We start from the raw sequence: 27,611 nt of genomic DNA, 5'->3' as shown, positions 1-27,611 counted from the left end.
TAACTTCTATTGGAAGTCATGCTGAGCATTAGTGTAATGCATTAAGTAATACATTATACAAATGTGATACAAGTGATAAGAATAATGGAGAATATAAGTTCTAGTCTCTGTTCCAAAGACAGTTCATTGGAACACTGCTGTACATTGAACAGAGCTGCTCTTGATGCAGGAACTGTAACTGAGAAACAGGAAGTTAAAATGTTTTATCCCTTCTTTCGAACCTTGCTCTGAAATGCTTAGATTAATACCTACTTCTCATCAATATGCAAGCCCAACTACTATTTATGTACTAAGATTTGAAGAACAGGAGTGACTATGTAATCCAGAAGTGTCATAATTATAGGTACAGAATATATGTGCTCTGATCACCCTAACTTAGAGTGTAATTTTCTCAGTTTCTGTTTGACCTCACAATATAGCATTAAATGAACAGATATGACATCTAGCAATCACTCTGCAAATCCTCACAGTATTTTTCTACACAGTATGTAGCTTTTCCTCACCTAAAAACCACAAGTTAGTGACAACCAGGTAATATTTTTGGTTTAATCATCAATAACTACAAATCAGTATGAGCTAATAAAGGAAAAACTGGGGTTACAAGTACAATGTTCATCTAAACCATAAATATTTTGCAAATCTGATGCAATGGAGCTGGTGGAAAAGCCCTCAAGTATTAACAATCATGCTTATTTTTCAAAACAGAGGCAAGACAATAACGTAATCACGTTGCAAGCCAGAAACAAGGGAAAAGCAGGGCTAAGAATTCAAGAGCATCCCTGCATTAATGTAATTAGGTTGCTCTAAATCATTGAACTAGTTAATTAGACTAGTTAGTCAGAAAACTGTACAAACATACTAGCTTATGAGTGCCTATAGCATCCTCTGTTGCATAGCACAGGCGTATTCTAAGTGCAACCAACATACCACTCTCCAAGAGGCACAAAACCAATTGATGGAGTATCAGCTTGTTTCTCATGGGAAGGAAGTGACATCAACCAAACATTCTGATTTTTAGTTTAGATACGTATTTGCCAACACAGTAATTCTGATTTTTATTTTAATCATGTCTTCAAGTTGCAAAGTTTTTTCCTTTTAATAAGTGAGTAATATGACTGCAGTTCTACTGGTGCAGCGTCTGCAATGTAACAGCCACAGGAAAGTTTCTATGTTAATAATATCATTGCTATAGCACACAGAGGCACTTATATAAATGCATTTAAATAAATGTCTTATGACATTCAACATTTTAAATAATTGTAAAGAGCTAAGTATAAATTGAGAAGTACCTGAGGATATAGGTCAAGAGCAACATCTGAAGCACAAGGAATGGATATGAGAAACTTTCACGAAGAGGTGGAGTCCACATGACACGAGTGCACTAAAAATAAGAACTGGGTTAGATGATAGCAGTTGCTGCTACATTTCCAAAAAAACAATGCATTTGTATATCAGAAAGATGGACCACAGATACTTCAATTTAAAAGAAAAAAAAACCCAACAAACCAAAACCCACAAGCTACATCAGATTTTGCTCACAAACTTAAAAAAAACTCAAGCCAGGAAGCATAAAAGAGAAGGAAAAAGAAAGCAGCTTCCAGACTTGAGGTCTCTGATGCTCTGTTTAATTAAAATAGATCACTGCTGTTCCAAAATTAAATGTGGCAGCTAGAGAACATCCAAGAAAAAAGCCAGAACAGCAGCTGCTTGTCCCTGCTTCTGCTGAAATTAACAACTCAAGAAATGAAAGCCATTCTCAAATTCAGGCAGTTACTTGCCACACTTAGATGGAGAAAGTGTGTGACATACTCTTCATTATAGGTTACAAACATTTCACATTTCTACTAGTAAAAGCACAGGAAGTGTAATATCCAAAACTGCCCTCCAAAAGCAGGCACGTAGAATTGAACACATGAAATTAAGCTCTTACAGATCTTATCCTAACTTGCATACTTTGCTTTTTAACCCTAATACAGCAAAGCATAATACAATGACGTCAACTGAAGCCTTTTTTTTTTTTTTCATTCATTTCTTGGGGTTCATGGCAAATGGCTCAGCTCTAGCTATCATCTTCATTGTTTATATTCAGCTCTATATAAAAAGTGCTTGCAGATAGCACTGACCATCAAAAGCATAATTACAACTTTACAGAACAACTTTGACACACAAATAAATGTGTTTGAAATGGTTAGCAAGAAATTTGTACTAACAATTATAGGCTCTTTACAACTACAGGGGAAAAAAAAGAATGTCATGCATCTTAACATGAACCCTAATAAATCTATGAAATCTTATAGAATATTGATGCCAGGATGTTTCTTCTCCTTTTCACTTGCTACAATCTTAAAATCATTTTTCAAAATCCTGTTTTACCAAAGAAGTCACTAGAACCAACATGATACTATTCCTTGCTTACTGTCCTGCTATTTCACAAATATGTGAAATTAATAGTGTAAAATAAATGCAAAGTACCGAAGCTCATCACATGAATCACAGTCCTTGCTGTCTAAAAGCACTCTCTGTAAAAGCTGCATCAAGATTACCATTAAAATTAATCTTTCATAAACATATATACTAATATGCTGCCTCCAGCTGACTGCACAGATGTGATTATTTAATATTATTTTCATTAGCAATAAATATAATGATGATTATTCTAAAGCAGTTTTTTTGATTATTTTTCAAGACTACAGCAACATTTCATTTACCAAATCTTTCAATACTGGATGAGACAAAGACAGGAAAAAAAATGATGAGCATATAAAACCATAAAAAGGAAGCATTTCCTTAAAAGTGGATTGACTAATGTAGCCCATTCTTCTATATTTGGAATGTAATTCTAAATCATCTGTGGATGATTTATCAATGCTGTAAACTAACTTTGCTGCAGGTATAAATACATCAGCTCCATCTAAGCTTGAAATCATTAAAACACAGTAGCACAAGCACAACACAAATAAACACATACTGCCTTAGCTCAATGCCAGAAGGCTAACCACTTCTACACAGCATTAGATCCGAGATGCCTAGACTTGCAGATCAGGCTTACTCATGTAGCTCAGAACTATCCTTCCAGAAAACGAAAGCAAATTTTCAGCAAGTGGTTGAGCATCACTGTATGTGCTGTCGAACCACACGCAAGATGATTTCCACAATCAAAGAGTTAAATAAAACAGCTTTCTTATGCAAACACATGTGCATGCATACCCCTCACCTGATTCAACAGTAAGCACAATGAAGCCAGACCACCTAGATACATGTAAGTACATGTATTAACATAATTCGATACGTACAACGACATCAAACAACTCTGAGTTATTTCATTAAGTGAAGTACAAATGCAAAGAGCCAACTGAAATCTGACACTGCACCTCTGCAAGTAAGTCCTATTGCTCTCCAGAAACCCATACAGCTGAGCCTGAATCAGGGTCACCCTACTTCAGCTCCACCTAAGCTCAGATGCCATCTGTGTAGAGCTATGCAGACCTAATTTCATGCCATTCTTCAAAATACACACATTTTCTGTGTTTTTCCCCCCAAGTCATTCATAGAAATGAGCTCTCCTACAGTCTCCTACGGACACGAGAACTGCCTGTGAAGTAAATGCTTCCCTTCATTATTGCTACCACTATCTTTGAAGTTTTCAACTTTCTCCTTCCTGAAGTTACATTTTATCTTTACAGGCTTGGCAAAACAGTGCCTACTCAATCAGTATTTCCTAGTAAAGGACAAAACATTCACCTAACTTCAGAATGCCATTATGAATGGAAACACCCCCCACCACCCCTCTCCCAAATTCTGTATTTACCCTCTTACAGCACTAAAAAACCAGTGTAGAAACTGTTAACATTTAGCTGGTCTGGACCTGACAATTAAAATGCTTGAGTGATGGAGGATATTTAGAGAACCATATTTCAAATTAAACTTAAAATTAAAATAGCTATTTCATCATACAGATTTTTGTTTCATAAGCAAACTGTCAAAGTTCACTATGAATAGAAGCATCTGTGATTTTGTTATGTGCAATTTCATATTCTTCCTACTCAGTTTTCTGTCAAGTTCAGCTCAGTAAAGAAAACAAATCATAAATTTAACCCTTAGCAAAATTATAAGGTAGCTAGTTTCCAGCTAGAAAATCTTAACACTACAGCTGCATTTTAAGTAAAACAGAACAAATATTTATATACATTTATATACACAAAATTCACATTAAACCCCAGAAACACTGCCTAAGTGTATCAGAATAAAAGCATGAATTTTCTTCCAAAGTATGAAATAATGACATGACAGGACGAATGGGACACAGGGAGATGTTTTAAGTGATAGTTCTGTTTGGTTTTTATCTGTAATGCAGCTTACTAAAGAAGTTTAGCACTGGAATTCTCTCTCTATATATATGTACAGTTTCTAAATGCTGTGTAACCTGGCTATAATACACCAGTACTGTATTTATTTGCCCTTTTCGTAGAATCATAGAACAGCTAGGGCTGGAAAGGACCTCAAGATCATCTAGTTCCAACCCCCCTGCCATGGTCAGGGACACCTCACACTAAACCATCCCACCCAAGGCTTCATCCAGCCTGGCCTTGTGTGTGTATGGGAGCACTCATGTGCTATACATTTTTTGGGTTATAGCCCGATTTTGCTTTCAGTAATGTCTCACTCCCTTTAAATTCATCCCTTAACAAATAACCAACATCATTATCTTTAAGGAAATGAGAATTAGCTTAAACTTAGAAGAAAGAAAAAAGCAGGTGGTGGTTGCAGAGGGAGACCTACCTCTCCATGGTTGAAAAAGAAACATGCCACAGTAACAAGGCCTCCTAGACGGCTCCCACTGTGGAAAGAACAGAGAAAACATGAAGCAACACTTACGTACAGCTAAGTCTTCCAGGGGGGATGCTTTCAAGCATCAAGGGAAAGCAATACATACAATATGAGAATACTAGTTAGCAAGATAATGTTTATTTCAGAGCAGATCATCAGCTCTTTTCTGCAGAACAGCAATTTTAATGTCAATAATTTGGAAAAGTTATTCCACTCCCCACTAACTTTGCTTTAGATCATTGCATCTTGTGCTTCATCTGCTGCACCCAGAGCTTGGCCTTCAAAGTGCCAAACTTTCTTTTTTTTTCTAAACACCAGGCAATATAAATGGAGTATGTCTTCCCTTGCAGAAAACTTTGGAATCTGCATGCTCAGACCAAGAGGGAATTTTGGTCTGAATCCAAGACTATGTTAACTTAATCAAATCAAATATGTTCAGAAACATATTTAATTAATTCACGACACAGTCAACACAAGATACAATTTAACTCTTACGTGAAACACTGTGATGTTAACATGAGAAAGTTTTTTAAGCCCCTGAGGATTTTTACATGTTTCTAAACCAATCAAATCAACCTGCTGAATAATTAGTACCATGGAGTGACCACTAAAACCTAAGATATTACTTAGATGCACCTCATCACAAAACAGCCTTAGGTTAGGTACCTATTTATTTGACTAGATATGTATTTACTCATGTCCTCTGACAGGAAGTAAAGAACGTTTTTGTGCACACAGGTGCACTACTACTATGAATGACAGCATATACAAATAACCCTCAGATCCTTCCAGATCCTTCACCCACCACCAGTACACAGCTCAAACAGAATCAGTGAGTTCTGGGTGCAAAACCTGTAGGTTAAAGATACCAACTGTGAGCTAAAACAATTTCTAAGAATTGTGCATTCTTGCACATCATACAAAGCAAGGCTTTCATTCCATGGATTTTAAAAGCATCCACAACTGAAGCCCAAAATGACTAAAAGAATGAGCTTGCATTTAAATATGTTAGTCTCAGAAACAAAACAAACTAAAAAATAGGAATTAAAAAAAAAGCAAAATATCAAACCCAAGCACCCAAAACCAGAAACAAAATTCAACGTCCATGGTAAAGGTTAATATTGTGATAAAACCTTGAAGTCCAGAATACAAAGGTCTTGTTTGTATTATGAGTGCTTCAGAGATAGCAGCCTTTATAAGGAATCACTATTTTGTCACATGAGAAAAGATCAACAAATGTAAAGCACAGAACAGGGAAATGCACCTCGTCAGTATCTTTTCCAGAAAGGGAAGTGAAAGGAGCCTATTTCACAGAGGATTATGGATAGCACTGAGTCAGACTGGTTGTCTTCTAACAGTGGAATGCTACCACTTACAAGAGACAGTAGTTACGCCTTTCTGCACCGGTACATAGGATAACTGTTTCCACTGAAACTCCCACATCATACTACAAATGGTGAAGTCCATGCCTTTCAGTTGGAACCTACTTGCCCCATGTTTAACAGAGAATAATCTAAATTTAACACATACTTAGTATTCTTACAAGAAGTGCAAAAAGTTACACTTAGTGCAATAAGAGTGACCTCTGGAATAATGAAAGAGCTGGTCTTTTCACTCCCTCTGTACAATAAGCTGAAGCTTAAAGTCATCTGGAGAAATGCTGTAATTCATTGTTGATTAACACGCAAGAAACAAAGTACTGGAGAAGTACTGTCAGAAGGAGATATAGGATATTTTCTCCAGACACAGTATTTGACAATCTGCTTAAGCATTTTGTCCCCTGACTACAAGAGAGGCAGGGAAGGGTGGGGGGAGGCAGAACCTTACAACTGCATAAAGTACCTATCATTCAAATACCATTCTTTTGTCCATAAAAAAAATAGTAAAAAATGGCTTGAGTCCTCACCATATTGCTTCAGTTATCTTACCAGAGAATGCTTCAGAGCTTGAGACTAACTTGCATTATGTAAGATTTTAAAGTGCATTTCATAACCATAGACCATACACAGAGTGCTAGGGCAGGGACATACTTGTATCTGGTGATCTTCTAAGCTTGTTGGGAAATTGGTTAAGTCCTACAACAAAGAAGTAGTCCTACAAAAGCACCTAGCTTTCTGCTAGTGTAACTCTTACCACAAGCTCATTATAGAGTACAGTGAGCACAGATGTGAGAACACATGCTAGCTTAGAAAAGAATGACAAGAAACTATCCTACCATCTTCCATCACTAGTCAAAGTTGCAAAAAGGCTAAAAGCAAACAAAGGCTGTAACAAAAAGATCACACATTCTATGAATATATATATGAGAAAAAAATTGAAAAAAAAAAAAAAAACCAAAAAACCAAAAACTCCCACAATTATGTAAACTTGAAATGATAGCTGCTAATGAGTTCAGGAATAAAGAGATAAATATTAGAGGATGGTTTCCCACCATCAAGTAAGTCAGGCCATGAAGAAGCCTTTCAAAATGCATTGCAGGAACAAATCAGCTTTATGAAGAAGACTTATGCCAATCCATAAGATTACCTACTTCAGTGTAGTAGAACTGAATTACTCCAGATTCAGTTCTTTTACTTTTCACACCTTATGGGAAAACATAAATGTTCTGTCTTTGCTTCGACAAAGAGGAACCTTGGTGACTAAGCAGTCATCCTGATCTGGTATCCAACTATGAATATTCATCAGAACAAATAAATAAATAAGATCAAAATCCTACCTGCAGGAAACTTTGGAGTCACTTGTTAATTGTCATAACCCCAGAAAGCCAGTGGTTTACACACTGGAAGAACTGCATGCATATCCTAGTTATCTTGACTACAGATCTACACTGCAACTCGTTTATGTTAACAACTCAATTACTATCAATACTTGATAGCTATTTATATTCAACACTGGCCAAGTACTGAGAAAGTACTGAGAAATTAAGACCTTACTAATTTTTCAATGACATTACTGTATAAAATATGGGTTTCCATATACTTCCTTTAAAAGAAAAATGTCGTGTTAATTATATGAATATTTGAAGTTTATTTACTTCCTCAAAAAATGAGACATTCATTTCCTATGTTAAGAAATACAAACATAAATGCTTTATCCACAAACACCTAATAGTTGTACTAAGCAACTTCCTCTTTTTACTGTCAGTTCCTACACTGCACCGTTCTTTATCTGAACTAAGAGCACAGGCTTCATGGAGAGCAGGAAAAAAAAAAAACAAAACAAGACAGCAAAGCCAGGGAATGAGGGAGAAAAACAATCACATCTCTCAGAGGAAAATGTAGCAGTCTTTTGCTTTTTTGCAAAACTGACAAATTAAAATAGAGGTAAACAGAAAAAAATTGCCACTTCTAGTTTTCTGCCGAATGGAGAGTCTATTTTTGTTTGAAAGCATATTAGAGTTCCTGAAATTTAAGGATACTGAAAACAGAAATTCGTAGAAAAAAAGGAAGTGTGTACACATTTCCAAAAGAATGAACCATCTTAAAAGATATTTTGTTTTCTCACTTAAGTTAGAGTTGAAAGACATGCAATATGACTTCACGCAAAGCACTGGGAAAACTCTGATCTTGGTTAAAAGTATACTGCCATCCAAACTTCTTTAAAAGATTACTTGCACTGATAATTTTCAGAGTAGAAACATGTCAAAAGCCATTACAAAACCCATACAGCATTTCAATTTATCCACAGTGGTATCAATGAGATACCACTACACTGAAATTTTCCACCATCATTTTAAGCAAAAAGCATTTCTGTTGCAGTAATTTTTTTAGTTGCAGTGTGTACGTAATAAAAAGCACCACTAGTGTACAAACAAATAAGCAATATCCCATAAAAATATTTCAGCATTCACTTGTTCAAATTCCGTATAAAAAAAATTACAGCACCAACTAAATAGCTGTCTCAACTGCCTTACCTGAGGTATGTACCGTATATGAAGAACAGCGACATCATTAATCCATTCAAAAGAAAAATCATAGCAACATAAAAGGAAGCAGGGTCTCCCAACCCTAACAAACAAACAGTTAATACATGTTGTCAAATAGAGAGGAAAGATTACATTGCTTATAAACCACCATACAATCAGTATAATACAACACACAGTATACTACCTTAATACATCTACAGAAAGACAGCAAATCATATCCAATGCTCTTTACTTTGTTTCATTAGAAGCCAAGAGATTTCCCAGTAAAGCACATCTTTCAATTTATTCATTCACAAACACTTCTGCATTCAGACTTTTGTTACTCTCTTTCCCATTATTTCTTTACACCCTCCTGGCTCTAATCATTTCAGCAGTACAGCACAAAAAGCCTTATTCATTCTAAAGAAGGTAGTAAAACTTCATAGTTTTGTATGCAGAAATTAGTATTCACCATTGCTGAAAATACAGCAAGAGAGTTCTCTAAAGAAAGATTATGTTATGCTCATCAAACATGGCAGTCTCAATAGTTGGCAGTTTTGTTGGTTTGGGTTTGCTTTTACAGAAAACAGGAATGAAAAGTTATATTCACTATTTATTGCTCTGAATGATTCACTATTTCCATTTATTTCAAGCTGTGAAGAAAGTTCTTATAGCCTTTGTCAAAGGAAAAACACTAACTTGTTGGCACACAAAGACATTTTAAATGATAAAATGAAATGACTTTACAAGCTACCATCTATCACTCAGCTTTAACTGACTGTAGAACATCTAAAAAGTGCCTCTCAACATGGTACTTTTATCACATAATACTTACTTGACAAGCCAATGTGGGGAAAAAAAAAAAACAAACCAACCCACCACAAAAAAAAAAAAAAAAAAATGGCAGCATGCAAGCTTTGATATCAAAAATCAAGGTATACAACTGAAATACTGATGTTGAACAGCAGGTCACAAGAGGAAGAGGATTCTTCCCAGCAGAATCACTACACAAGGTTTCTCCTAAAAGGAGTCAATTATTACTGGCTTCCCCCATCCTTCCCACTCCTCAAGTTGTACTTAGGGGAAGAAATACAAAGGGTAAGATTTTGAAATGTAGGAACTTGGAATGCACTGGGGATTCTACAAAATCTACAAAAATTTAACACGGGTATAGTGGCCTCCAATTACTATTAGGAGATCTTATTCTTTATAACACTTCCAATACTATAAAGGCTCAGACTACAAACATGAAGTTTTGAAGTGCAGTACAGCCAATTCAACCTAGGTAGGAGGAGCTATCTAATATACAAAGCCCACATTCTCACCCCTAGTGCTCTTCAAAGCATCTTTTTTTCATACTTCTCACTTTTATTGGGAACCTGCCGAAAACATAGGCTTAGCCAAATGAAAACATGTTAGTGATAAAAACACAGGAACATTTATTACTTCTGAAATACATCAAGCCACTATTATATGCTTCCAGAAGAAGCTAGAGTAAAACACAACTCACCTTCACAGCTTTCGACAGGACTAAGCCCTTTTCCTCTGTTTACAGTCCAACACATCTTTGTGGGTACACCAAGGAAATCCATAACGGCAGTATAGATACGGTACCAGCTGGCGAGGACCACCTGGGTGGAAAACAGGATTTGAAGTTGCTGAAAAGGAACTCTGAGATCAGCTCAGTGCTCAAGGGAACCTCCCATGAGCAAACAGCCCTCATCCAGGATTCTTTTTAAACCCAGAGTTTCTCAACTACTTTGCTTTTTTTGACCATAATTTCCTAAACACATCTGACATAACCCAAGTGTTCATTAATAGACTAAAATTCTGCCTGCTTTAGAATAGAAATAATTTCATGCATCAAACTGCAATATTTGAAAAAATTATATATTTCAATACCATCTTCTGTTTATCAGATATTAAAATCTCAGATTATGTTGACAACTGACAGTTGGCCAAGTGAAATCCATTAAAGCCCATTAATTTTTTTTCCACCAGCAAGAATATGAATGGATGAAGACTTCAGGGATTTTACTCAGATAAACTTTGATGGGTTAAATTTAAGCATGCGTAAGAAAGGGCTTCCAGATGCAATGTAAGACAGCATTTCCATTTTTTCCATGCAAAAGTTTTAATGTTTTTATAACAAAACCCAAATTAAATCTCAACACCCGACACAGAAAACATCAGCATTTTATGCACAGAAAAATGATGACTCATCTCACAGCAGAGTCACTAGCTAACATTACCAAGCTATGCTGTCAGGATATAACTGACTTTATAGAGTTCATAAATGAGTAATGTGGCCATTCCAGTTGAACTGCTTTGAAAGTTATAACCCAGGGGTTCCTAGGCTGAAAATATGTTTCATCGCTGCAGTACTAGCTGTCTCAGCCCTGTGTCACAGAAAACATGGAAAAGAAGGATGATTCCCTCTTTCTTTTCCCCATACAATTAATAAAACTCTTCATGTCACTTCATTCTTCAAAAGGAAAACATAGGGAATTACACCTTGACCTCTGAAAATATGATGGAGTAAACAGTCCTGGAAACCACTTCTGAACATACTAAGGATTAAAAAAAAAAATAACCTGATTGGAAGCAGTCAGCATGGGTTTATGAAGGGGAAATCACACCTGCCCAACTTCATAACCTTCTGAGATGACCGTCTTGGTAGCTGAGGGGACAGCTGTGGATGGTTTATGTTTGGGTTTTGGTTTCTTTAATCTGGTGCCAATTTTGTTCTATGCCTTAAGATTCGATGATGGCACAAGAGAACATCTTCAGTAAGTGTGTGCATGATACAAGATTGGAAGGAGAGATTGATGCTTTTGCTGCCATTCAGAGGGACCTCAACAGGCTATAGAAATGGGTCAATAGGAATCTCATGAAAGGGAAATGCAAAGATCTGCAGTGGGAAGGAACAATAGCACACGCCACTATAGATTGGAGCTGACCACCCAGAAAGCAGTGTTGTAGAAAAGGACCTATGACTTCTGGTGGGCAATCTGTCCTTGAGTCAGCAATAAGACCTTGTTGCAAAGAAAGCCAAATGTATTCTCAACTGTACGTCACCAGGACAAGAGGGGCAATCCTTCCCCTCCACTCAGCACTGCTAAGACTGTATCTCCAGTGCCGAGTGTCATTCTGGGCTGCTCAAGACAAGGAGGCCATAGAGTAAGGATAACCGAGAGACTTTTCTGTTAACAAGACAAGAGATGATGACAACAAATTGAAGTACAGAAAATTCCACTTATACATAGGAAAAATGTTTGTTATTTTGAGGACGGTCAAACACTGGAGCAGGCTGCCCAGAGGTGGAGATGTTCAAAATGAAACCAGAGACGGCCCTGAGCAACCTGCTCTATTTCACTCTGCTTCAAGCAGAGTGTTGAAACTAGATCTCCAGACATCCCTTCCCCAACCTCAACTGCTCTCTGATTCCATAAATTCATTATTGTGTACAGCTCTGGTGTTCTCAACAAAAAAAGGACATGGAACTGCTGGAACAAGTCCAGAGGAGGGCCACAAGGATGATCAGGGGACTGGAGCACCTCCCGTATGAAGACAGGCTGAGAAAGTTGAGGCTGTTCAGCCTGGAGAAGAGAAGGCTGCGTGGAGACCTCATAGCAGCCTTTCAGTATCTGAAGGGGAGCTGTAAGGATGCTGGGGAGGGACTCTTCATTAGGGACTGTAGTGATAGAACAAGCGGATAATGGGTTAAAACTTAACAGGGGAAGTTTAGATTGAATATAAGGAAGTTCTTTACTGTAAGGGTGGTGAGGCACTGGAATGGGTTTCCCAAAGAAGTTGTGAATGCTCCACCCCTGGCAGTGTTCAAGCCCAGGTTGGACAGAGCATTGGGTGACACGGTTTGGTGAGGTGTCCCTGCCCATGGCAGGGGGGTTGGAACTAGATGATCTTGAGGTCCTTTCCAACCCTAACTATTCTGTGATTCTATTCTATGATTACTACCAAGGTTCCAATCATAGACTAAGACTTCCTGCCTCAAAATTGTGTCCTGAAAAGTATACCATCTTGAATTCCTGCAGGCTTTCTGAATGCCTGTGCCCTGGCACTTCTGACTAAGTATGCAGACATAAATGAACCTGACATTTGCCCCATCGCCAGATGGGCAACAACAGGACTGAGGAACCAAATCCACACCTTTCCTCCTATCATCTGAAAGTGGTTTGTACACTGCCAACAGAATGCATATGGCAGCTTAGAGATATCTGTCCAACGTATTTGCATCACCAGCCCTGAAGCTGACATTACCCTAAGCACATAAAACACTCTTGCTTAAATGTTTTGGAACGAACCAATGTTGCACCAAAATAACCTATTAATCAACTTAACCTTTTTATGTCACAAGTGCTTGTGTCTGCTGCAGATGTTACCACACATGAATACTCCTTAAAAAAGTACCAGATTAGGTACTTCATGCACGATATTTTTTGCCCAAAGCTACTTCCCATGGAACAGTTCACATGGGCATACAAAAGCAAGTGAATCAGTAAGCAGTACAAAATTGTTAGGTCAATTAGAGCACAATGGCATTTTTGGAATTTCTGCTGTCCCGTATCAGATGAGGCAGTGAATGCAAAACTTGGAAAACAAAAGACTGGATCTCAGACCAAGGTCTCTGTGGACTGGGCCACTCTTCTGGTGTATACGAACACCAAAGTCAACCCCTTTTATTAGATGCCTTTGAATAAGCACTTTAATGCCAACTACAGGGGTCTTTGCAATGCTCATCAGTCGGACTCCAATTTTCATCATCAATGCTACACACAGAAATATAAACTGCTCCATAACAATGAACATCCAGGAAGCAAACCTGATATATTATCTCTCCACCACAGAGATAACACATTATCTCTCTACCCTTTTACATCACACTACAACACCACAACTACAGGAACAACCTGACTATGCAGCAAATACTTGGGAAATCAAGACTTTACTGGTACTATAATATTGTACAATTACAAAGACTGACATGTTGATTTTGACAGATTTTTTTTTTTTTTACTGCTTATATTTATAATTTATCCAGATGATGTAGTGATTACTATGGAGTCACTTCACCCTTTTCTTTCTCCTGAAGTTTTCATGTCTACTACTAACGGTATTTGCAAGTGAATTGTTCTGCTTTTTTTTTGTGGGTTTAACACCATGGTTAGCAACTGGATTCCAAGGCTATTTTTGATTAAATTAATTCTGAAATTCACTAAACAAACATTTTATTAAAATTCAGCCTTAATTCTACTATTGCGTTGAAAAAAAATCTGGGAAGATCCTAAGATATCAAATAGGAAATGAATACTTTGTGAAAAAAAATTACTGGATACTGAGTATCAGAAGGAAAAATTTCACTGCCAACAAATAAATCCACGTGAATCTTCCCACTACTCAGCTCCATTATAAGTAACGCTAGATAAATTCTGAGAACATACTTCAAAGGCCAAGTTGCACCTATTGACAGTTTTATAGATGTAGTTATGTGGAAACAAAGTACTCAAGAAATACACTTAAAAAAATTTACAGGAAGGCATCAAGCAGTAAATTACTGTATGGAGCAGAGGAGACTACATGCCTGCTTTGCATGCCCACATAGGCAGAGATGAATGAATTCATACCTTATCATCAACTTCTATGAGCCAGTGCGATCCTAGAAAATCATGAATGAACGGACAAGCCTGCACACTGCGCACAGTAATCTACCTACCATTCTTACAGAATTATCAGCCGCTATATCTGATTGCTCTTGTTTTGATTTCATCATCCAATTTACTTAGTCATCTTTCATAGTGATACTGATGATTCTCTAAAAGCAAGCTCATTTGACCAGTTACCTTTGATTTTTGCAAGTCAGACTACAGCTGAAGTCAATAAATCTTTCTGAGCTAAAGAAAATAAATTCATAGTATTCAAGTAAGGCATGTGCTCCTTATATTGCATTTCTAGAACTGAACTGCAGTCCCTCTGGAGCTAAAAAGCAGAAACAAACCACAAAAAAAAAAACACACACACACACACCAAAAAAAAAAAAAACAAAACAAAACAAAACCAAAAAAACAGTGAGAGGGTAACAAAAATCTCTCATCTATAGCATTTAGTTCTTTGAGAGCAAGGAATTAAGAGACAAATGAAACCACTACATGCAAGTTGTATAAATACATGCATGCTGAGAACTCTTACACATATAGCTCCTGAAAGCAGCTCTACTCAGAGAGAGCAGGAGAATGAGTATAAATGCTAAAATCCAACAATTACAGCTATTATTAGTCCTTGATTCTGAGGCTGCTTATGCACAGAGTTACAGAAATGTAATTAACCAAAGGAGACCTCCCTTTTCAAAAGGTTTGTAGAACACTGGCAAAACCATAAGAGAAAAAAACAAACATTCCTGTAATTAAAAATATGTTCTTTTGAGTGACAAAAAACCCAAGAAAGTAGGAATGTAAGCTAACCAGGTAACAAGTCTAACATCAAGTATGTGTAAAACAACAGCAGTCAGTCTTCGACAGAGGATTTTCTTCTGCAACACGGAAGTAAACTATTATCATTCATGGATTTTAGGGCTAGAGTGAACTATGATGTGCTAATTCATTGTCTTACATAAAATGCACGCCAAAATAACCTCTCAGTACCTGTATCACTGCAGGCATTATGGCCACATACTACTGATACCTTTATGTGTCGTATTTCCTGAAGTATGCAATATCAGCAACATACTTGCTTTCAGTGAAAAGAACAAAAGACAGCAAGAAGTGTAGAACTGGATTGCAACTTTAGGGCATGAAATACTGAGATCTAGAAAGTATTCACATTTGATACTTGCAGTCTGAGAATCGACCACAACATATCAAGTAACTGTCTCATTTCAAATCTAACTTAAGTAACACTTCATCAGTCACTGTATCCTTACAACCACATTTTCCAGAGTAACATTTCTTACAGATTTGTAGGCAAATTTAAAGAAACCAAAGATTTATCAGAAGGTATCATTTTTAAAATGTAGCTCACCTCTGGGTAAAGATTGAACCTTTGTAAGGTGTTAATCACTAAAGGATACTCAGTTAGCCTGTCATTCATAATTGCCCATACTCCATTCCAAAACGACGGTGCCTCGATAATGATCTTGAAGTAGGAATAATAAAGACCCTACAGGAAAGCAGAATTATTATTCAGGATTAAAGAGAACACTTCTGCTTAAGTAACTGCCACATAAACCCTTTGTTTTTAAATTAAATTCGGTAATATAACAAATAAGACAAAATTATTTGACCATCTAGTTTTTCAAATCTCTTCAAAAAGTGGCACTGAAGCAAGCAATGTGGATTTCCTGCCACCTTGCTTTATAGTACATCTGGAGATCTCTCATTTGTGCTGGTAACTATGCACTAGCACAGTATTTCATTATTCTCAAAATGAAGGCAGCCAAAAGGTGTATATGTATGCAAACATCTATTCATTTCAAAAATTATTATTTAAAAGAGATGCATGAACAAGACTAGAATTGAAAGTAAGCTCTAAGGTACTTGCAAGCTTTGTATTTTAGGTCCTCTACAATCATACTTTCTAATTATACTCGAAGCGAACTGTGAAGAGATATATTCATAGCAATCAGCTGCAAGACACACAAATGTTCTGCATGTAAAAGTGTAAAGCACCTTAGTTGCAAGACATCAATATAAATATATTGATGGTATACATTATCCAAATGGTATTAAGAAATTTTGGGAAGCCCACTATCGCAAGATTATAGACAGAAGTTTTCCAATCACTACATTTCTTTGAAGCATAATCTAACCATTTCCGTGCGAAAAGCCATTTCTCTTTCTAGCGTTGAGAGGTGAGAAAAATGACGGTCGTTTTCAAAAAGAGTGGTTATGTGACACCTGTTAAAAAATAATAATAGTTAAACTGAATATAGAGGTTTCGAAACTTTACTAAGTCATAAATACCAAGGGGCAACTGGCAAAACATTCAATGAAGACCAAACTTTTCATTTTACTCATATATTATACGAACATTCTCCTCCATTCAGATCATTTTAAATGGAAAAGGTATGAACCCATAGAGCACTTATTAAATTCTACTCTGAAATCAGTCATAATACTCTATTTTAACTGAAGGATCAAAAGTTTAATGCTATTAAAACTATCAAGTCTACATATTAGGAAAGAAAATTCAAATACCTGACAAAAGAATTGATCAAAACTGGTGAAAATAACAGTGTTACGTATTGCATGCTTTTTCTCCACAAAAATCTTTCTTGACTTGTATTTCAACAGTTATCTGCAATTATGTGTAGATGTGCTGACAGACAAAATTTTATTTAAATAAAGGTGCAACTATGGAGGGGAAGCCAGGAAAAATGCAAATCATTTTGTAGGCAAAATTTGCAAGGAGGAGCTTCACCTTCAGAAATGATGGAAAAGAAACAGAGCGCTGCACATGACTCTGCTTTTGAACAGGAATTTGCAAGAAACAATCTACTAAAAATCAATAGTTCTTTTTGAGCTAGGAAACAAAAACAGAGTGGCAGAAGCTGTTACTTTTTATCTCTGCAAAAGCAGCTGGGTAAACCCACTATGGAAGTCATTCTACTTCAAGGGTACACTACAGAAAATAGATAAGTGAGGATTAGGGTGGACCTGAAACACAAGGATTGCATTGACAAAAAGTAGCTGAAAGGCCATTCTTCTGTACATAAAGAAAATATTGGCCAGACTTTTCTGAAGAGGTTGAAGAAAATATGATGCAAAACCAAGAAATTAAAGCAGAATCTAAATGAGGCTTTCAAAATCCACTGAGAGTAAAAAGGTCTGTGAGGTGGAAATGCACCTGAATTTGTATAGCTAAGCAACAATTTTCCACCTGGAAAGCAGGCTTCGCTCTTCACTGAACAGCGTTAAGAAACCTTTCACGTGAGCTTCACAAGACCAGAATTATTCATCTTGAAGAAAACAACTTAGTTTTGAGAGGAAAGATCTAAATATATGTATTATCCCAAAAGCTTGCATAAATATGAGCCAAAATTATATTTTAGTTATTTTAAAATACCATATTACTGTCAAGCAATAAATTTAACCTTACCAATGTAGGACTCCTGCAAAAGCAGCTGTAAAGAAAACAAAAGGCGCCAAGTTACTCAAATATTTAAATAACTGAACACAAACTCATGTTCATTAAAGTAATTACAGTATTACTTCAGAGATGCACAGAAGGTACTCAGCCTCCAGAGGAAGAGAAGAATAGGAACATCTGAATTAACGTTCATGGCCAGCTCTCTGAAAATCTGAAATTATGCTGATGGTATTCAGCAGTAGGCAATACTTCCCACCTATATCTTGCACCCCTCAAGTTGATCCATCCGAATTTACAACTCCCATTTCAGCTACCAATAACAAACCTGAATTATTTTTCAAATAACAAACGTAAATATTTTTTACACTCTGAAGTCACTACTTTGAGTGTTCACTCAGCTCCTGCTCAGATTTTGGCTAACACATAGCTCATTCTAAGGCCTGATGTATATTAGCAGCAGTGCTCCTAAGTCAAAGCAAGGGAAACACATTAGGCAGGACCTGGTGGCCAGAGAGGGCTAACAGTCATTATACAGCCATCACATCAGCTTGCTGTCTCCTGCAGCCATAATGCTCACATACTGATTGTCTGTAAACTTCTGTAGAATCTGTTCACTCACAGAAATGGTACAGACCAAACTTCAAAGCTGGAAGACATAAACACATCAGCTTACACAAAGAGTTTTTAAAGCAGTTCCAGCATCAGCTGGACTGCTGAGGCTCTTGTGCTTCCCAGTGTGATACAGGAGACCCCCTCTGCACCATGACGGAACAGGAAACATAAGCTCTCCCACCATCAGCTACATAACAGTTTTGCTCGCAGGTGAAAAAGTTAGGAGTTACAAGATATGAGTTGTAGATTAGAGAAAGTGCGAGTTAGAAACATCACACCTTAAGTGGCGAATTAGTGAATTCCCACATTGGGCTACTCTGTACAAAGCAGACTGAGCCCTTGTTTGTCATGTTTGTAGTTTTCTTTCCTAATGAGCTCATAAAAGTTTAATTTACAGAGTACATTGCCCTGTAAATTTGACAGATCCAAACAGACCACAACAACCAAAACAAATCTAATTGAGACTCTAATTGCTAAACAAGGTAGACTCTGCATGCAGTTACATTCCATTTATCCATTTGGAGACTACTGGTGCTGTTGTCACACAAACACAGAACAAGGAAGGCAGTCTAAGGGACAAATGGAAAAGTCAAATGATGATAAAGTGGTGGCTAAACAGTCTAGGTCTCTTTCTTGAGCATGACAAGATACGCAGAGAACAGAAGCCACTCAATTTTACTGGGGCAGTATTCACAACACATGCAGAGCTGACCATGGAAGTAAAGACAGCATGAGTGTTGCAGCCCTCAACACAAAAGGGACATGGACCTGCTCCAGCAAGTCCAGAGCAGACCACAAAGATGAACCAAGGACTAGAGCACCTCTGCTATGGAGACAGGCTGAGAGAGCTGAGCTTGTTCAGCCTGGAGAAGGCTTCAGGGAGACCTGGCAACAGTCTCCCAGTATATAAAAGAGGCCTACAAGAAATCTGGAAAGGGACTTTTTACAAGGGCATGTAATGACACGACAAGGGGAAATGGCTTTAAATTGACGGAGGGGAGATTCAGGTTAGACATTAAGAAAATATTCTTCCCTGTGAGGGTGTTGAGGCGCTGGCACAGGGTGCCCAGAGAAGCTGTGGCTGCCCCATCAGTGTTCAAGGCCAGGTTGGATGGGGCTTGGAGCAACCTGCTCTAGCAGAAGGTGTCCCTGCCTTTGGCAGGGGGTTGGAACTGGAGGGGCTTTAAAGTCTCGTTCAATCCAAATCAGTTTGTGACTCGATAAAGGGCTGGCACTGAGAAGGACCACATTGCTCTTTCTTGGAAGGTGTCTTGGTTGCTCTCTAAGCACACAGTGGCTATGTGTCATAGAGAGGTCAGTTAGACTGGTTGCCTTCAATCCAAGAGAACCTTTACGATTAATGAAGACCACTCTTATTCACACAGGCTACAAGGAGCAGAGAGGAAGTAGAGGGGACAACCATCCTTACACCCAGCATGAGCCACAAGGGTGCTGAGCACCGCGTCCCTCTACAGGGTGCTGATCAGCACACACAGCATCAGCCACCCTGATGGTACATGATGGGTCAAGGTGCTGGCACAGAGATAAAACATACATCAGCTGCCTGCACATGGATGCAGAGTATAGTCGGAGAGTTAGCGAACACAGATGTGTGTTCAGACTGCATGGTATTTGCATATGGTTGCCTGTTTCTGGAAAGCAGCAGGGACAAGAAAAAACTCTGCAAACCCATTAAATTTATGTGGAAGAGGAGTGAACTGAAGGCATACTTCATGTGCCAATGTATATCCCCAAACCACTTCTTCCTGCAACACAGAACCTGGAAGTGCTACTGCTGATAGTACTTATTGTCACCACAATGCTGCTGCTGGCAATACTTGTCATCATTGTCACCACAGGTCATAAATGTTGTTTGATGCATTATGAACCTCAATTTTAACATTGAAGTTCTGTACACAAAGATGTGTGAAGTGAAACTGGGCAAGATGGGGGGAGGAGAGGAAGAGAAAAAAAAACCAAAACAGAATTACCTAAAGGGAAAAAAAAAACCAAACCAAGCTCTAAACTACCTGCCTCTACAATTCAATGTTTCCCTTAAGTTACATGCTTCATGTAGAGTAGCTGAGGTTGGACGATATTACACTGAAACTTCCTTAAGAGTTTTTCAGCTCCACGTTGGCCACCGAAGTTGTTTTCTCAAGAAGCCCGGATTTCAGTTACAAAATGAGTACCGCAAGCTTTCATTTAGAACTTTACATTCTTACATATGCTTTCTAGAATAAAAATAAATCACAAAAGGATTGCTCAGTTTAGTTCACTTTAAGTGGAATTTAATGTCTTAGGAAAGTTTCAGGAGTTTGGATTTATTTTTTTTTTTATACTAAGAATACTTCCTTTAGTTCTCATGGAGAACTGCAAATTCCTTTTTTAGAAAAGCAAATACAGATATGATCTGGAATTCAAGGTAAGCCCATTTAGCCACATCAGCAACTCAGCAAACCATATTCCAGAAACGAACATGTTTTGCAGTAATTGTATGGAAAGAAACAGAGCTATCCATACCTTTCTTAGTACTTACTGACTTACACATTTGCACAAGGCATTATTTCATTTCTTGGCAACATTTCTAAGATTTCCAACCAGAATAGATGCTGAAATACATTTACACATACACACACCCAAACTGTAAAAATATATCCATTTTAAGACAGATTATGTGTTAGTCAAGAATATACAGAAAAGTCAAAATAAATGCACATTAACTGCCAGTACTGTTCATGATCTCAAATTCATGTGGTTCCAAATAAGCCAAATATGCAGTATTTTATTGTTGCAAATAACTGATCTATTAATATGGAAATTACAGTTCAGATTCAAACATACCACTCGTTTCACAGAGAAAACAATATATTTAAATCTGATTCTTCCCCTCAGTAAATGTTTTAGTTAAAGTCAATGCATTAAGTGTCAACACATTCACAATTATTTTGGAGGATTTCATATACGGTTGTATAAAACTTCACAATATCACTCTATTATAAGCATAAAACCAAGACCTATTATAATCACACGGCAATTCATGTAATTACTCACATTTCAAGAGACAATGCGCTTAATTTATAGATTTCCACTATGAGCCCAAATCGGCATTTTCAAACAGACTGCATCCAGACTTACATTAAGCTAGATTCTGATGGAAAACATGCAAATCAGCTCTCTAAAATTACTATCCTTCGATCTCATTAATATCCTTACTGGGGAGGGAATGAAGGAGAGGAATACTAGAGTCCTATCATCACAGAGATTTAGACAGCTACTATGTACTTGAATTTGCAGATGCCATTTTCTCACCCAACCTAAGAATCCGTAAAAGCAAAGTGTACAATCAGAATTTTGCAGACTACGGCTATTATGTAAAATCTGATAGTTTATTTCTTCAGATTTCCTATTTTCACCTGTGTTCTATTCTAATGAAAGTAGTATGCATGGCATTCTAAAAGCATTCTAATTCTGGAAATTAAACACAGAAGAATGAAGCCACAATATATAGAACTCATTTACCAAGAGAACAACAAATGCTGACAGACGGTAAAATAACAGGATGTGAAACATACCAGAAACTTGAGCTTTGCAAGTATCCCCAAAGTGACTAGGTAGGAATACAGAAGAACTGTATAAGGGAACAACAAGGAATGTGCAAGCATCGACTACTTTTGCAGCTTAGTCAAGATCTTTCACTGCAAGATTCTGTAGAAACTAGAAAGGATGTCTTCAAGAATAAGGCCTCAGTTCAATGTTCATTAAAAAAAAAAAATCTGAACCTTAAAGCTTCAGCAAAACAACAGCAAAAATTTAAACACCACTAAAAACAAAGGCCACTGTTTCATATTTAGCGTAGGTACATTCTTTGCTACTGCCAATACTGCATGCTATTACATACCTTGCTATTAAGGGTTTACTCCTATTAAAAATATAAAGTGCTCCCTGAAGTATCCCATTGGTTATCTGGGTCTTACAGCCAAATTCCAACTCCAGAAATGATAAAGCTCTCTGAATTCAATCACAGGAAAGCATTTTTCAATTCTGACCATCAGTTTAATGTTTCTGAATCATTTCAGTAACTACTAGCATAGGAAACACTGAATAAACAAAGGTAAGCAAAGCAATTCAGGAACAGTTTATTCATCAATTAGTTTGTAAACTGAGGGTTGTTCCCCTGCTACTGCTTTGCAACGTAATTCATCAAACTGAAGAAACTCCCTTTGGCAACAAGGACTACTGGTGGTGTGATTAATAGTACAGCATCTTTGGAATACCCTGACAGTCTTTTAGTACAACAGCTTCCAGAGTATATCTAATTGTACATCTGACAAATATGTTATTATTTAACATTTATTAATTTTAGGAATGCATTTCTTATTTAATTTTGCAGATTTTTTTGGTGCTTTTTCCAAGACTTTGGTTATTAGCCGTTTTATTATTCACTCCGAAATAACAACATCTAAATTTACAACCCCCTACTGTTCTATGTTCTCCTACCCATAACCCTTCCAAAACATGTTGTGTTGATTACATTACTTATTAAGAGTTGCCTGCTTTTTTTTAATCTTAGAAATTAAAGACTAGATAGGAGAGATCCATAAATACCTGAACAATTACTTTCCTACGAATGTTCCGATACCACACCAACTGCTACAATAACAGTTTTACAAAAGTTACCAGGTAGGAAGTTTTCTGTCCCTTTTCAACACAAGCAATGCACTTATAGTTTTCAGAGTTGTATTTCGAAATACATTTTGATGCAGTTTACAACTTCATAGCAAGAAAGGTAAAAAGAACAGTATTCCCCCCCACCCCCGGCTCCCAAATGTATTCCTTCTACTTACCCAGAAGGAAAGTGAGCCATATCTTGCTATCAGCTTTTACGATGGAGGCCTTCCTGTCATCCACAAACACTGCCAAAAGAAAACAAATACCTTAAGCACCAATTAAGAACAGCTTCTGTAAAAGGAAAACTGCTCAAACTCTGCAGCATCAACTTTCTGTTTAAAAAGCTTGACTAGACTTCAAAAACGCTGCAAGAAGTTTCATACAGCAAGTTAGTAACTACACATAAAAGCTTCGAACATCACAGATAGACTATTAAGGTGACTACTCAAATCATCAGGCTTTTAAATCCTGAAATAACTATGTCAAAACGAGTTGTCAGGGGATAATTCCTACATAGGTATGTTATTGACAAATTCGCTCAAACGGAGAGTCAGCCTTCTAAACAAGAAACAAACCGGAGGGGGGGTTGCTTACTTCTCCCCCAGAGGATGCTGAAGTGCCAAAACAAGCCCTTTTCTTATCCCTCGCCTCCGATTCTCACCGATACCGGTGCGGGACTTGTCAGCTTTAACCTCCTCCCGCTGTGACAGACCGGAGGACGGGCCCGGGGAAGGCGGGAGAGCAGCCGACCGCCAGCCGCTGCCCCCGGCAGCGCCAGACACAACCCCGCCGAAGGCACGCGGCGTGAGGCCATGGGGATGGCCGCTCCAGTGTCCAGGAGCCGCTGTCCCGCCGCTCCCCTTCCCCAGTCAGTAGAGAGAAGCCACTCCGTACCACGGAGGCTTCCGCGCCGTGCCGGACAAGTCTACTGACACCCGGAAAGAGCGCAGGGAGGCGAGACCGAGCCCCATCCCACTTCCCCCGTGCGGAAGGGCTGCCCCCCCGGCCCAGCGGGGGCAAAGGGGGCGGCTCTCCCCCCTCAGCCCGCACCTCACCTCCGAGCCGGTCTCTGCAGCCGCGCAGCAGCCTCAGCGGCCCGCGGCCCAGCACGTCCCGCAGCCCCTCCGCCGCGGGCCCCTCCCGGCAGGGTCTCTGGGGGTCGCCCCTGGCTCCCCGCCGGCCGCCGCCTCCCTTCCGCATGGCGCGGGCCCCGCCGGGGACCTGCCTGCCTGGCGAGTGGGGCGGGCGCCCACGGCCGCCCCTGGGGCTAGCGCCAGGCGACTGCTGCTGCTGGCCAGGCTTAAGCGGCGGCGACTCTTTGTTCCTGCCGCGGGTCAGGACGACCATCTCCGCATAGTCCCCGCCGGGGCCAGGGGGTGGGTGCCGCGCCGGAGCAGGAGGCGAGGGGGGCGGTCCTCTGCGAGGAGGTTCCCCCCACCACCCCCGGGCAGGCCGGGGGGCGGAGACGGAGCCGCCGGCGCTCGTAGTAACGGGGCAAGGAGAGGAGGGAAGAGACCGGCGACTACTCCCGCCGGGCTGCGCCGCCACTGCCGCCGCCTGCTCCGCCCGGCTGGCCACGTGGGGGCGGGTAACGGCTCCCGGCGCCCCGCCGCTCACGCACGCTCCGCCCCGCAGCCCGGCGGCGGCGGGGAGCGGGGTGTTCTCGCCAGCACCTCGCAAGCTCCCCCGCCGCCCCCTCCAGAGGCCGTTTCCCTTTCGCCTTTCCTTTGCCCGTTCCTAAGCATGGCCTCGGTCACATGGAACCCGGGGCAGGGAGACGGGAGAGCTCTGGAGTGTCTCCTCCTTCCCCCCGCTGCCAGAAGGGGACTTGGCTCTGCTGTTGCCGCGCTGCCCGGCCACAGAAAACACTTCCTCCTCCTTGTGGAGTTTAAAGGTGGTTTTGCTTCACCGTGTGCAGTGCTGTGACAACTGAGCCCTGTGGCCTCCACCAGGCAGGGCCGCTGGAGCGCTTTCCTCACGAGCAGCATGCAACTAACACGGGCCCTGGAAACTCAAAATCATAGACAGACTGTGTTGGAAGGGAGCTTAAAGCGCACCCAGTTCCAGCCCCCTGCCACGGGCAGGGACACCTTCCACTAGTGCAGGTTGCTCCAGGCCCCGTTCAACCCGGCCTTGAGCACTGCCAAGGATGGGGCAGCCACAGCTTCTCTGAGCACCCTGTGCCAGCACCTCAGCACCCTCACAGGGAAGAACTGCTTCCCTATATCTAACCTAAATGTCCCCTATTTCAGTTTTAACCCTTGTCCTATTGCTACAGTCCCTGATGACAAAATGTTGTTCACGACTTTTCTAAAGTACCTATCCTCAGTACCTCACAGCAGCAATCACTGTAGTAGCTCCTGCACTAACGGATTTATGCTCTTTGAAGGGTGGTGAATACACAACACTTGAACACGACCCAGCTACAACAAAACGTTCTTTCTTCCTCCTACCTGTGCTGTCCTGCTCAACACACAACAGTGGCCAGACAGTGACTCACACAATAGGCTTAATTCATTTAATTACCACTTTTTGACAATGGTGATTAAATAGAGCAGGGTACAACCTCTTCATTAACTGTAGCATCTCCAAAAGGATCCATTTCACTCTTCCTTCCCTTACTTCTTGTTATTTTTTTCCCCTGGAAGTTCTTTCTTGGCCATACACATTCTTTGCCTCCCAGGCACCCTGCATTGCTGTCTGCAGGCTTTTCTTTGACCCTGCTCGCTCTTCATTTCTCTTCCACATTTTCTACCTGTTTGAGTTCTCTCGGCATCCTCTTTCCACTATTTGCTTATTTTTCCTCGCCTTTTCCTCTGACATAACAGATGTGGGACTCTTTCCAAAATGTCTACAACTTCTGCTCTTTGTTGTCATCTCCTTTTCCTAATCATTTTTATGAGCCCTGTACTATGAAACACAAGGTTTGACCCTTACATGGCAAATACCATACTAAGATAGTGTTTAAAAAAAATGTTTAATATTGTCAGCATATCATTAGCACAGGAAGGCAATTTTGGTTCAGATTCAGTTACCAGGATAATGAATGTGTGAAAACAGGGCAGCCTTTGCTTTCTGTGGTAGTAGGAAGATTGTTACCATAATCAGGGTATAAAGATACAAGCTCGCACAGTCAGATAAAACAAACAAGTCCATGGGACTGACAGGGGGCCTTTGTGTCCACAAGTACTCTTAGCTCCACACTTTGCTTGTTGAGCGAAAATCGCCCTTCTACCCCCAGCTGTTCTGGGGAGATAACTGCAAAGGGCGAGCGTTGCACTGATCTCAAACAAATGAGCAAGGAAGAAATAGTATTTTTCATTTCACAAGCTTACTTATACAAAATGTCCAGTCTCCTGAGCACACAGACCCTTCTTGCAACGTGAATTACCCGCAGCAGTTTCAGTTATCTGTGCTTATTATATACTAAGTATAAACAAAAGCATAAAAGGAACACCATTTGAGTATTTGAAGACTACACACGATTTTCCCACCTGCTTTCCAATAGAAAAAGTTCCACAATCTGCTCTTATTCATATTTGGGTTTAATCGTGCAGCCTTGTCATAAATTTAGCAACCTAAGGAGTCTATTGTTGCTATCTGAGTGACTTAAATGTACAGGCTCCAGATAGTTAAGGAGTTCTGCTGATTTTTAACCTCTGAAACCTGTTTTTAATTTTTGCCAAAATCAATAGAGTCGTGGAACACTTATGAGCTTGAAGGGCTGAGATTCTTAAGGTTCAAATGATTGCTTTGGGGTGGCTTGACCATTGAGATTAACTGGGCCTGCTCCAGCCTGCAGCAAATCAATTACCTTCAGGCTGTTCTCTTTTATTAAAATTCTTCAGGCAATTTACTTCAAAAGGTACCACTCACAGAAGCTGATTACAAAGGCACATACTACTGAACTAAACAACTCTACAGATTGTTTAAGTTACTATAAGAATGCAAAGAGAGAACATCACATACTTAAACATAAAGGTGTCTGTGTTCAGCAACTATGAATTGCTAAAGGAAACCATCAATGCTACTTCAGAAAAGCAGCAGCAGAGCAGTACACATCTAAAAATAAAACAACGCTTGCTTCAGTCTGTATGTAAGACACACAAGTAGTAAGAAATAAACCTTGGGTTTACATCATCATATCAGTTGCATATATTTCCACGAGTGCTATGTTTATTTTCAACATCGTGACACAGAGCAGCTCATTACTAATCCTGCACGGCACAGCAAAGGGAGTGATCCCAGTAAGCCAGCACATACCTTGCTGTTTATAACAAAACGTGTGTATGTGGGGGGGGAAGTGTGATAACTCTGAAATTAAATGTGATTTCTCTCAACTCTTGAAGGTGCTGAAGGATATATACTAGGCCATAGGAGAGACGTCATCTTATTCAGCTTATCCTAATGTGTTTTGTCCAGGGACAGCAAAATCCATAAAATATTGTTCCACAGTTTTTTGCTGTTCCAGGGCAAAGCATATCCTGGAACACAA

At 39.4% G+C, this 27,611-nt stretch overlaps 1 protein-coding gene across 3 annotated transcripts in view; it reads right to left on the bottom strand.

Moving 5' to 3' along the window:
• DPY19L1 (dpy-19 like C-mannosyltransferase 1) overlaps positions 1-24,704 on the bottom strand; it is a 42,183-nt gene extending 17,479 nt beyond the window's left edge. Inside the window, exons 1-9 of one of the 3 annotated variants that reach the window (XM_065665803.1) lie at positions 24,172-24,704; positions 23,293-23,361; positions 17,843-17,867; positions 16,554-16,641; positions 15,767-15,904; positions 10,242-10,362; positions 8,741-8,834; positions 4,780-4,837; positions 1,290-1,381 (exon numbers count right to left, since the gene is read on the bottom strand). In XM_065665803.1, coding sequence (XP_065521875.1) covers positions 1,290-1,381; positions 4,780-4,837; positions 8,741-8,834; positions 10,242-10,362; positions 15,767-15,904; positions 16,554-16,641; positions 17,843-17,867; positions 23,293-23,361; positions 24,172-24,463 — 977 coding nt within the window. In that variant the 5' untranslated portion in view covers positions 24,464-24,704. Of the gene's footprint in view, positions 1-1,289; positions 1,382-4,779; positions 4,838-8,740; positions 8,835-10,241; positions 10,363-15,766; positions 15,905-16,553; positions 16,642-17,842; positions 17,868-23,292; positions 23,362-23,710; positions 23,729-24,171 lie in introns of those variants that run through there. The other 2 variants (XM_065665802.1, XM_065665804.1) reach the window with 2 other exon arrangements.
• Between the last annotated feature and the right edge of the window lie 2,907 nt (positions 24,705-27,611).

The sequence above is a fragment of the Lathamus discolor genome, chromosome 2, assembly GCF_037157495.1.
Source record: "Lathamus discolor isolate bLatDis1 chromosome 2, bLatDis1.hap1, whole genome shotgun sequence".
In the NCBI taxonomy this organism is placed as follows: Eukaryota; Metazoa; Chordata; class Aves; order Psittaciformes; family Psittacidae; genus Lathamus; species Lathamus discolor.
The sequence above is the reverse complement of the archived record's forward strand: the minus strand, read 5'-3'. Positions and strand labels throughout refer to the sequence as shown.